Source organism: Lepisma saccharinum, chromosome 14 (genome assembly GCF_977018435.1).
Source record: "Lepisma saccharinum chromosome 14, izLepSacc3.1, whole genome shotgun sequence".
In the NCBI taxonomy this organism is placed as follows: domain Eukaryota; kingdom Metazoa; phylum Arthropoda; class Insecta; order Zygentoma; family Lepismatidae; genus Lepisma; species Lepisma saccharinum.
In genome coordinates this window covers 41,591,743-41,604,494 of record NC_139242.1, presented here as the reverse complement: position 1 = coordinate 41,604,494, position 12,752 = coordinate 41,591,743, and the positions used below count along the sequence as shown (strand labels likewise).

At 39.0% G+C, this 12,752-nt stretch overlaps 1 protein-coding gene across 8 annotated transcripts in view; it reads left to right on the top strand.

The window, feature by feature from the left end:
• Window positions 1-7,429: 7,429 nt before the first annotated feature.
• The window catches only part of LOC145998806 (pre-mRNA-processing factor 40 homolog B-like), a 58,972-nt gene continuing 53,649 nt past the window's right edge, over window positions 7,430-12,752 (top strand). For all 8 annotated transcript variants that reach the window (XM_083135436.1, XM_083135435.1, XM_083135434.1 and 5 more), the window contains exon 1: window positions 7,430-7,772. In XM_083135436.1, coding sequence (XP_082991562.1) covers window positions 7,770-7,772 — 3 coding nt within the window. In that variant the 5' untranslated portion in view covers window positions 7,430-7,769. The remainder of the gene's footprint in view (window positions 7,773-12,752) is intronic.

The following is a 12,752-nucleotide window of genomic DNA, read 5'->3' as shown; positions in this document are numbered from 1 at the left end:
AAGTAGGCTTCTTTCTCTTCCTTTTTTCCTGGAACTTACTGAATTTCTCATTCACATCCTTCAGGTCGCTAATCGGAATATGATCCTTTCCTTTCCTCACCGATAAACTTTTCTTTTTCCTGACTTTTTCGGTTCTGGGGATTTGCAACACTTCTTTGTCGCGGTTCTCTTCTACGTGAATGACAGTGGAAGACAGGAGGTTACTAGTTTTCTTCTCTTTCTTCCCAATTGTATCAAAAGGAATAATATCGTCCCTTTCATTCAGAAAAGCCCAACCGTTCAACGCGGGTGCAATTAAAATCTTCGCCTTCGCCATAAAACTTCTACCGGCGATCAGGTCATTCTGGGGATTCTCCAAAACAAAGAATTTCTCTCGGACCCGTTGACCATAGAAAGTTACATTGAAAAAGACGTGACCCACAGTTGTTGTTTTCCCTTCAGCTAACTGCACATTCAGGTTACTATGACGTAATTTTGCTCCCTTTTGTCCCCCCATTAAAAGTCGGTAACTGTACTCTAATGTCGTCTGGAAGAATCCTCGGCCTGTTTGTTAGTCTTGCATTATTTTCTGTACCCATTGTTGGCGTCGAACTCGTTTCCCCAATAGCGGAAGACAACGTAGATTGAGCCCTTGTCAGCATTTCGACCCTTTTACAGCAACCGTTTTCCTTTCTTTGCCTGTGTCCTTTCACACAAAAAATCCAAGGGCGAGCCCCCAATAATTCTCTGTTCCGCAACACTCCACCCTTAACGGGCCGCTTCTGGCAGGAAAAACCCAAATAAACAACTAAATAGGCTCGTAGTCCTGGGTTCCCATCCCGTTCCTCACCAGAGCGCTCGGAACCAAAGAATCAATCACAGGTAAGAACTTACTGAAATTAATGTTGCAGGGTGATTGCTGAAAACTCGCAGAAATGGGCTTTATACATTTATTTACAATTTAACAAAACAAGGCTCGGATTCTTCCAATAATTCTCTAAGTTACATTATTTACATTCCTCTAACGTGAGCCCCACGGCAGAACTGCCAAGTGGAAAGCTGAGCATCGGCAGAACTGCCTTGGGATGCTTTTTCTCAAGGGAGGCCACTGGAGCCCGAAGATCGCTCTCCCTTCTGCTATCCAGTTCAAAAACACACTCCCCCTGTTCTCTGACACAGGCCATATTTATACTTCCTCCCGCGTCGCATGGGGGAGGGCTGAAAGTTCAAACCTTATTGGCTCTTATAAGCTACACAGAACCATGGAAGAAACCCAAGAATACAAATTCATACACAATCACAAAAAAGAAACAAAAAAACAAATTCTGTTTGTAACAAGGCATAAAAACATCTATGGTGTCTTTGAGTGTTTTCACGAAGCTGTTATACATGCACGGGATGGACAATCCACTCGACAACGCGAGATTCAAATTGTGGGCTGCGAACTGGACGCAGAAAACTCTCGAATATATCTCTCTGATTCGAGCCTGAACACCACTAACGTGTCTTGTCCTCCCATGTTTGCAGCTCTTATAAAAGCCGAAAACCACCAAATTGTTCAGATTCAGACCTTAGCACTCGTAAGTGTTCAAAAATGTTTGTCACAGCTTCCGCTGTCTTGTCATATATCGGCACGAAACAAAGGAAGTCTTCTCGAATACGGCTGGATCACGAAGCAATTAATGCACAGTGAAAACCCTTCCCTTCCCAACACATCTAATGTTTCGTCTTCCAGTATGATCAAATGCTTACTCATTTATCTCCAGTGACGTGCCCAAGGGAGGGTTGGTGAGGTCATAACCCCATTTGACCCAGTATTCCTTTATATTAAAAAAAATTAATTAAAAAAGAACGTCAAAGACAAGAAAAAAATGACAAAATCAGGACTGACCACCAAACATAGTATGCGTAACCCTTCTCCCTTCCGAAAATCCTGGGCACGCCACTCCTTATCTGGGACACATTTTTTATAAAATCAACTCACCAGAAGTTTTATCATTCCGTATTAGATATTAAAGTAAGATGCGTTCTTCCTACAGGTTTTGGATATGATCCTTTAGGGTGCTGTCGTCTGCCTGCCTTCACACCCAACCTTAACAAGGCCCTAATTTTCCATCCTTGTGACTTGGATTTTCAAGACTTAGGAAGGTTTCAGACCGAAGGACACGCGATACATGTCGATTGGAATGGGCCAATCAACAGCAACGTTTCACACCGTAGCGACACAAAAGGCCGCACAAACCTAATTTCGACTTGTGAAATCCTCAGGCTACACGGTGTGAAATCTCCCTTATTAGGCCACTGTCATTGTCACCTCGAAGTAGTAGCTCTTGTTGACCACAGAAAGAAAAAAATCCTTAACCGGTGAAAATGCTCCTCAGTTTTCTTCTCTCTCCTATATTTTCTGTGCTTGTTCACTATACAGGCAACACCTTACGATTTGATATACACACGACATGTACTATGTAGACATTTTAACGAAAAATCGGTTGAAGTCAAGGATGGCTAAGTGGCTCAGTTGGTAAAGCCTGCAATTTCCGCCTAAAATGTCTACATATGCAACATCTTCTTGCTTTCTCTTCTCGACATTCATAAAATTTTCGGCTGTCTCTTTATGGTAGTTAAGTGTTTCGAACCCAGTAGGCTTAAACAAAAGTATTTCTTTATATCATGAAATTCTCGGGCTGCATAGCCTATACGAAATTTAGTTCTGGTAAAACTAAAACTAAATCATCACTCAAAACTTCGTTTTTCTGTTGATCTATGCAGCTTATTTCTGTTTTAATAACCCACTCCAATATCCGGTACTGCTGAAATATTCACGAGAGAGAGAGAAAGAGAGAGGCCTTGATCTCTTCGGTCCTCGACCCGAACTTAAATATACGGTGTTAAAGGCGGAGCTACTGCGGAGCATGTGCACTCGTCTGGTCCCCTTCGAATATCCGTTACGCTTACGATGCTATGGACGTTAATATGAAAGGGCATAGTGGAGATTCTTTACAAGGAAATAGTGTGTCAGCTATGTAGCATATGGTTGCACAGTTCGATCGGGAACAAATTTATTGAGTCAAGTATCACTTCGTAGATTTCCGAAGGACGTATGGAGACGAAACCTGTTGATACAAGCAGAACGAGAAAGAATTGGTACCCGGAAAGGACTTTTACGACTTGCATTTTGTTACAAGCATGTTGATCGTTTATCTGCGTATTGTGTTGTGGTGAAAAGCACGCCTCTTAGTGAGGTTTCAAACCGAAGCGACACGCGACAGCAGTGGGTCGTACCGAAGTGACAAGCAAGAGAGGCCTATTTGGTCTATAAATAAGCATTTACCGCTCATGGGAAGTCAAGTCTCAGGCGGCACAATACACGCCATTGGGAATCTGAGCGACACATGCAGCTTGTCATGTCGCTTCGGTTCGAAAAATTTCATTGATCATTGAAGATTCACTTTATTTTAAGTGTCACGGAGATTACACACCGAAGCGACAAGCAACAGCCCCTTTACTCTAAAGGAAACAATTCACCTTGCATACGAGTACAACAGAGCGAGGCGACACGATGTATGGTACTGAGAAAACAACAGTTCAGTCCAAGCGACACGCATTTTCTCGTGGTGAATTGGTTCGAAAGGAAGCTTTCAGACTGCAGGGACATGTTTCTCTTGGAAACTTAACATTAAAAAATAAACACCTTCCGAACGACAAATTGCAGGTGAAGCTTGTCGCTCGGACTGGGCTGTTTTATCAATACCGTGCATTGTGTTGCCCCGGCCTGTTATTTGTGCAGGCGTGACTGGTGAATGGTTTGCTTTAGATCGAATGATTCTGTACGAAATCCCGATATCGCTTGTCCCTTCAGTCTGAAAACTCCCTTGTTGCTTGAAGTAAATTCGTGCAAGTGAAAGTGGCATGCCATATCATAGGTTTTCCCTAAATCCCTCAGGCGGAAAGGCAACGTTGAAAGCACATATATTTACTAGCATTTCTTATGTGTCATTACTTCTGCAGATTTGTTGGCAAAGATTCACTTAATATTGAAAAAGTAATATCACTAGTTTTATAGAATTATCTTTCCCTCACTTTTCCATTTACAAAATAATTGAATATATCTAAACGTTCGTCGTGCGTGTACATGATATGCTTGTATGTACGTAGTGTGCTATACAACTGGCGGCCACAAAGACACGTCATATTTTAATAATCTGCTCTGCAGTTGATCATCCGACGGATTCTAGACGTCCACTCCTTCATAGTAGAACTTTAACAAATACCTTTCTTGACTATCGTCGCACAACTGATGAAAACAAGCGCTCATTTCTCATTCGTATGCCGGTGAATCTGCACTGGCAACAACGGGGACTGTCCTAAACCGGAAGTTCCGGGGGGACCGGGCAAGACCTCACCAATGTTTATGTTTACATTTTTAACACGGTCTATAGCACTACACTGAGGCCCCGGAAGTTCTGCTGTTGTCAATGTCTTCATTTTCGAATCACTATATCTTATAAAGCAACCAGAGGACGCTGACTGATCACTAATCGACTGTATGAATTGTCACACCTACCTCTGAAATCTCATTAACTGATTCTTTGTACAGATCAACCGAAAAATTGAATCCGCGTATTTATCAGTAGCGGCTCGTGCCTAAAATAACAGGTGAAGAAGTATATTTATAGGCAATGAAAACAAATAGTAAGTGCCAGTGGCCCCCCCCCCCATTTAAAACGTCTTTTTTGTCTTCATCCGTCCATCTGGAAAATGGTGTCTGCAACAAATTACACACTAAGTCATTTACTGGGTTCATTGTAGAAACCACAGCTCAACACATGAACACAACACACGATAGGAAACGCGAAACACACACGCGGAACAAGATCTCGCGAGAACGCGAAGATTTTGCCACAAGCACTGGATGCGATGTTTTCTCCGACGAGAGAACTGCTTCATCTAGAAGGCGACACCCGTTCAAGGCCAACGCTAGGTGACGTCACCGTTGCCATGACAACCGGCTAAGTTTTCCGCAACCTAGCGGTGTTTGCTCTTGGGTTGGGACGAACTCAATACGTGCGTACCGCCGAGCGGCGTGTTATTTGAGTATTATCGTGTGCGTTCTGCTGGGAAATAGTTTAATTTAACAAGCAAATGAAAAATGTCAATATTAATTTGAAAATTAGGTGAAAACATCTGCACTTGTTGCACTTGGCCAGCCGCCACTGGTATTTATATCCTCATTAGATTCTAGAACGTTCCGCAGATAAAACGATTCGTTAATATTGCCAGTAGTTGACTCCTTCCCTCATTCAAGAACGTACCCTCTCCCGCCTTCCAGAGATTAGAAATTACAACGAATCGCCCTACATGTGGCACTACCTTTGTTGTGAAGCTTCCAAAGGCTGACAAGTCTCTACATAGTGCTCAAGTTCGCTGCAACAACATCGAAAGCGCAAGAAAAGTTCACGTACAATATTATCAACAACAGGGTTATAGAACATTCTCCGTCTTGCCTCGATAATTGTCTATCTCCTTAAATCATCGTCACATTATTCAAAAAGCCAAAAATCTAATTTTATCTAGTGTAAAATAAAAAAATAATCCTGGAGGGGCCTCGAGCCACCTCAACCCCACCTTGGATATGTGCTATTAACAATAACAGGTTTATAGAACATTCTCCGTCTTGTCTAAATAATTATTTCTCCCAAATTATCATCACATTATTCAAGAAGCCAAAATCCTAATTTTATCTAGTGTAAACAGAAAAATTTCCTGAAAGGGGGCTCGAGCCTTTGATTCCCGCCTTGGTTACGTGCTATTGACAATAATTGGGTTATAGAACACTCTTCGTCTTGTCTCGATAATTATTTCTCTCAGATTTATAAATTTATTATCTTCACATTATTCAAGACGCCAAAAATCTAATTTTATCGTGTAAATTGAAAACTTTCCTGAAGGGAGGGGGGGTTGGCTCGAGCAACCTCATCCCCAGCTTGGATACGTGCTATTAACAATAACAGGGGTATAAACATTCTCCGTCTTGCCTCGATAATTATTTCTCTCCTTAAATTATTTTCACATTATTCAAGAAGCCAAAAACCTAATTTTATCTAATGTTAACTGAAAAATTTCCCGTGGAGATTGTCGAGCCCCCTGTGCCCCATCTTGGATACGTGCTATTATCAATAACAGGGTTACGGAACATTCTCCGTCTTGCCTCGATAATCATTTCTCTCCTTAAATTATCTTCACGTTATTCAAGAAGCCAAAAACCTAATTTTATCTAACGTTAACTGAAAAATTTCCCGTGGAGAGTGTCGAGCCCCCTGTGCCCCATCTTGGATACGTGCTATTATCAATAACAGGGTTACGGAACATTCTCCGTCTTGCCTCGATAATTATTTCTCTCCTTAAATTATTGTCACATTATTTTATTTCACACCACAAGAAACAAGAAACCTCATTTTATCTAGTGTAAACCTAAAACTTTGGGGGGGGGGGGCTCAAGCCCCCTAAGCCCCCCTCTGGATACGTGCCTGGCTCGATCGTACTAAACGCGAAGGAAATGCGCGAAATGGAATAAGAGCGAGAGGAACAACCGCGAAACGGATTAATCGCGAAAGGAAGATTGAACACCGGAATAAGCGCGAAACCAAAATTGAACACCGGAATAAGCGCGAAAGGGATTAATCGCGAAACCAAATTTGAACACCGGAATAAGCGCGAAAGGGACAACCGCGAAACGAAAATGGAACCCCGGAACTAACGCGAGGAGCTACAGCGAAACGGATTAGGCGCGAAAGGAATTAGAGCAAATCGGACTAAGCGCGAACATAGTAAGAGCGAAAAGATTAAGCGCGAAACGGATTAAACGGGAACGGAATAACCGCGAAAGGATTAAGCGCGAAAATTTCACTTTCGCTGTTAATCCCTTTCGCGGTTGTTCAGGCGACCCCACGTTTTGTATGTCCCCTAGATAAAAGGCTTGTATGAATTCTGGAAAACAGCCTGGAGGTCCTGGGTACGTCCATGGTTAAATGCAAAGTATATATTTTTCTTATGAACTACATTCGACGCAACTAGGGATCCCGAAAAGTCGGGACCGGGATCGGAAAAAAGTTTCCCGTCCCGAACCCGACTTCGGGAAATGACTTCCCGACTTGTGGGGATCCCGAGCAGTCGGGAAATACAGAATGGTAATTTTAAAAAGTCGTTAATTCTCGACGTTTTCTGAAAATGAAGTGTAGAATTCGAAATTTTCAGAGCTACGGGAAATTCCCGTCGTGAATGTCGGGATTAAAAACATTCCCCGTCCCTACCAAAAAATTCTGTCCCGCACACCCCTGGCCGCAACAGAGTTGCCAGTTGCTTCATCGATGCTTCAGCATCGTAGCGGGCTATGCTTCATCTAAGCAGTTGAACAGACTTTATATATTCTTGTTGCAAATGAATTTTCTTCAGCTCTTGAGTGAACTGGATTCATTCGAACTTGTTAGCCAAACAAGTATAAAATAGTTGAATTTGTTATATTTTGTATTTATTCTAAAAGTTTGATCAATTATATAATAAGGTGCCTTTTTTGTACTCTTATTGTGAATATGTTGCTCAAGACAGAGCATTTTATATAAGAACATGGACATAACGTACTAGTGAATATCGGTCGGTCGGTACTTCAAGTTGATCTGTCGTGATCGTTTTTGCGGCGTGTGTTTGGTAAGGAATACGTGTGAAAGGGACGTGCTACATGGTGAATTGATCAAGATGATGATACTTTCCTTCTGATTGTAGATATTGGTGTAATGGTAAGTAATATCTTCCCCCCGATCCAACATAAAAATAAGAACTCCCTTTTTTGTATGTGCATAATATAGCTAATTGATACCGATTCTTGTGCTCTAATTCACTTTTGAGACAATCACTTGTCACATTATTTATGTATTTTCATCTGGCAGTACGCAGTACCGGCACCTTTTTTCAAGTGTGACTAAAACTAATATAATTTTATTTTAACTAGCTGAATAAGTGTTTGTGTGTGTGTGACTACATGAATTCACTATCAATTATGAATATACAACAATATTTTCAATAATTCCTACGATGAACACAATAACAAACCAACTTGAAGAGTACCATGCATAGGTTTCATACATAACTAAGTATGAATATCTTCTGTTGAAAGTATGGCTTACGAAGATGATAAATCATAAATAAAATTTTCTGTCAGAAAATTGCCTCTGCTTACTTATTTGAACATGGTAAGCATCAGAGTACTGCATTGGACCACTTTCGCTTCAAAATACTCGATCGAATCTCCCATGCTCGAGCGTAATTCGCTCGAATAAATAGAATATCAAATATCATTTCAATGGGACAGTAATCGTACAAATATATGTGCAAAAATTCGTCCTGGTAGTTTCAGCCCATAATCATCTATTCATTTTCATGTATTGCTATGTGTTGTAAAGATGGACTAAATTACATTTTAACATGAAAATGATGACTATGTTCACTTTAGTTTGAATTCACAGCATCTTGCACTTCACGATCCATGTTTGAAGGGCCAATACTACAGAATAGTTATGGTTACACGTGAACTACTGGGTTTCGGGCGTATACCTATCGTTTGAATGTGTGAGCGTTATTCGCTCGAGCGAAGATACTGTCTGTTCCGTAAGCCATCTAGCGTCATCCATGTGAACTATTAGACGATCGATGCAGCACTCTAGTAAGCATCAAGTAAGATTTCTGTCAAAGTGATAAATAAGGAGTTGCAAGACGAAGTTCTCCAGAGATTCACTTTTGGGAGATTTCTTGGCCCAAGTTCGTTTTGTTTTATTGCGATTTCATCATTCTACGAATGCAATTTTAACATGGTTTGATTTCGATTTACTTCTGTTAACACATAATGTGGAGTTTTAGCGATGACTTAAGATTTTGTTAAATATATGCTTTCGTAGTTAGGTTAGGCAGGCCAGGTTTGGTACTCTTAACATTAAGATAAAGTCCCTAAATGCATTCTACTAAGGTTCCGATTTACTTCTACATTAATTCCCACTAGTCTACGTACTTAACAGTTGTTTGATAACGGAAAATACATTGTCGATGGGAACCATGCATGCTTGCGTAATGTAATTTTTAAGTTGCATCTTTCAACATAAATAAATATTTTCGAAGTCCAAACAGTGCTCATTACTTTAAGGAAGGTTCAAATTTCGTGTGACAGTGACGGTCAAAATTCTACGATAATTAGTCTTCCTGCTAGGAGAATTTGAAAAATATCATAAGGCGATCGGAAGTGTTAGGCCTACCCCTGAAACTTCAGAATGCGGTTTCACATGGAAATCGGAGGGAGGCACAGGGGTCAGATCCCCACTTCAATTTGTCCTCAATATCATTTCTATCTTGTTAAATGTGTTAAAGGTTTCATCCTGGAATGGAATGTCTCACATTTATGTGTGTTTCCATTTCCAATACATTCGAATGAATACATATTCGTTTCAATGGCATTTACAAAATCACCTCTGATATTTTATGTTAAACAAGTAAGATTATTTTTGTGCACGAGAGTGTTAGCCGATGCGTAGCAAAGTATTTTAGGAACAACACTTGAAACAAAATCTTGTAGGACTAACTAATGAAAAATTTATTTGTAATCGAAGATCATAATACCTTTTAAGGTGTGGTAATATTATAATGGGATTGAGATACGATTCGGATCCGTTTGGCCATCCCTAGCTCAAACATGCCCGTTCATCGAATTTTGACAGTTTTCGGGGTTAAATGTCTCAGATGGGTCCTCTTGAAAAATTTTGAAATTTAGCACAAAGGAAGCCCTGCATGAACCTAACTCACAGTAAAAATCTCAACTTTTAGATTCAACTCATTTTGGTCAATATGAGGTAACGTATGTCACCTAATTTCTGATGTTGTAAGGTATGGTTAAACTACATCCCATACTTAGAATAATGAAGTCTTTTCTTTTTCTTTATTAAATTTGGGTTAAATAAAGCCTCAAAAAATATATTAAATTTGGGTTAAATAAAGCCTCAAAAAATATTGTAACATAAGGTTTTAATACTTTACTTGCCAGAAATTGAAATTACAAGGTATGACAATTGAAAATGTGCGAAATCTTATTGCAAAAGGTTTGATTTATTAGGTACCCAGGACCAGTTGGTATTGTCCAAAACTGAGCTTCCCCCAAATTTTTTTAAATGTAGCAGTACATGCAGCTTAAGATAGGCAGTGGCATGCCCAGGAATTTGGAAATGGAGGGGAGGGGGTATTACATATACTTTTTTAGTATACACCACTGTTTTTGCCACATTATCCTGCCTTGACTTAATTGTTTATGGAATACCAGGCCAAAAGTATTGGGTTATGACCCCCACCAACCCCTCCTTGGGCACTCCACTGAAAGTAGGCTATTTATTTTGAAGGGTCAAAGCTGGTGGAATATATTATTTTTTGTTTCCTTTACTCTCCACATTTTTTTTTCTTCAAGAAATGACATTCGTTGAAGTAGATTCAGAGATATGTTTTGATAGGATGTGAGGCAAGCCTGGAATTGATCTGTGGATGGAGAATCTCTGCTGTTATTTTTCCTTTGCCTAATGTGCCGAGAGTAGTGACTTGTCAGTGTTCGTTATCTGTTACTGGAAATGGAGTGTTCTGTAGGATTTTTAACTGGAGAGGACTGTCTAATCTTAGCAAACTTAGTGAAAATGATAGAACACTTCTTAGTTCAAGACTACAGGTGGATGGCTTAGAGACAATATGCAAAAACCATTGTAAACATTTTTTATGTGTTAAAGTATATTGTGATCTTCAGATGTACCACTTAAAGAAAAGTGAAGTAAGGGAATTTTTAAAATCAATTTGCATCATATGGTAAGGCCAAAAAAGTGTCAAGTAAGCCTTATACCAGTTAAATCAATATGCCTGACATGTTGTAGTAAAATTTTCATATCTGGAGAAAGTGACTCACTTAAATGCCAGAATGCAAATGATGTCTTTGTGCCAATCCAAGAAAAATTAAAGGAAATCATTAAGTCTGTTCTGTTTTTGATGTATCTCCTGTTTCAAAACTGAGGAGTCTGATGCAGAAAAACAAAGTGCTCTTGCTCAAGAAACTATTCACATCATACAAGGAGTGCAAAGGAAACTTGAAAGTTGCTTTTCACAAAGTATTAGAACTGAAGAAAAGGAAGGCAAGTGCGACAAAGCTTTGCATGGCCAGTACAATCTGTATAATGGAAATTATAAGAAAAATGTAAATTAGTGAAAACTAATGTTGAAAGGGTGAGAATCATCAGTTTGATTGCTACCACTTGGTCAAGAATAGATATATGTGATTATCTGAAGGTTTCTGATAATTTACTTAGGAACTTAGTGAAAGAACTTAGAATTCTACCTGATTTAACAAAGAGAATGAATAGGAAACTGGAGCTGATAACACCAACTGGTCATGGGTACCTAATAAGTCAAACCTTTTGCAATAAGATTTCGCACATTTTCAATTGTCATACCTTGTAATTTCAATTTCTGGTAAGTCGAGTATTAAAACCTTATGTTAACTATATTTTTTGAAGCTTTATTTAACCCAAATTTAATAAAGAAAAAGAAAAGACTTCATTATTCTAAGTATGGGATGTAGTTGAACCATGCTTTGCAACGTCAGAAATTAGGTGACATACATTACCTGATATTGACCATAATGAGTTGAATCTAAAAGTTGAGATTTTTACTGTGAGTTAGGTCCATGCAGGGCTTCCTTTGTGCCAAATTTCAAAATTTTTCAAGACGACCCATCTGAGGCATTTAACCCCGAAAACTGTCAAAATTCAATGAACGGCCATGTTTGAGCCCATGCTGTAAAAAAGGGTTGCATTTCTAAACACTGATATTTTATTTACAGACACCCTGCATGGAGGTCTACATGTGAAAAAAAAATTAATCAAGCCTTAGACTAAACCCCTTCATTGAAAAATCGAGCTTAAAAATCCAATTTTTTAACTATTGTTACCACCATAATTTTCATACTTACGATGCAATTTTAAGCAAAACATACTTGAATATCATAGAAAGTATACTTCATTAGCTACAATATGAATTTTGTTTCAGGACTCTAGCTCTAATAGTTTCTGAAAAGTGCTACATGAGCAAAAAAAGCCATGTGCCATATTGGGAAAATGGCTGCCCCAGGAGAACTAAAGACAATAAATTTTTTTGAACATTGATTTTGATATCTGGAAACATGTACAAACGTATGTACTAAAAATTACATTTTTCTAAAATGGTCATGCAACCAATTATTTTAAAATTGGTTGATTTGACGTGTAATTACCTTACTAGCATCTTCAGTCTACCTGCTGCACAGACAAATGAAGTCAAATTTTGCTACATTTTTAAAGTGTAACACACTTTTGTTAATGCTTTTCATGCATTTAGCCTATGTCATCATACTAATTTTTATTTTCATTTGTTAGCAGACACCACAAAGTACTTCATGGTTCTATGAAATCAGTTCATTTTGACTATTTTAATCCAATTTCATATCTAAAACCTTGTATTATATGTGTAAAATGTCACACACGTAACACTGGAATTCCCCAGTATTGCTTGCATTGTAAAATTATTTCTCTTGCAGTTTATGGTTCTTACAAGCACATAAACATTCCCTTCATCAGACTTTTTTTTAAGAATATTTATTTTTTAAACAATGAAGGGAGTGTGTGTTCTCCCTAAATGTAACAGCAAATATTGTGTTTATGCACTTGTAA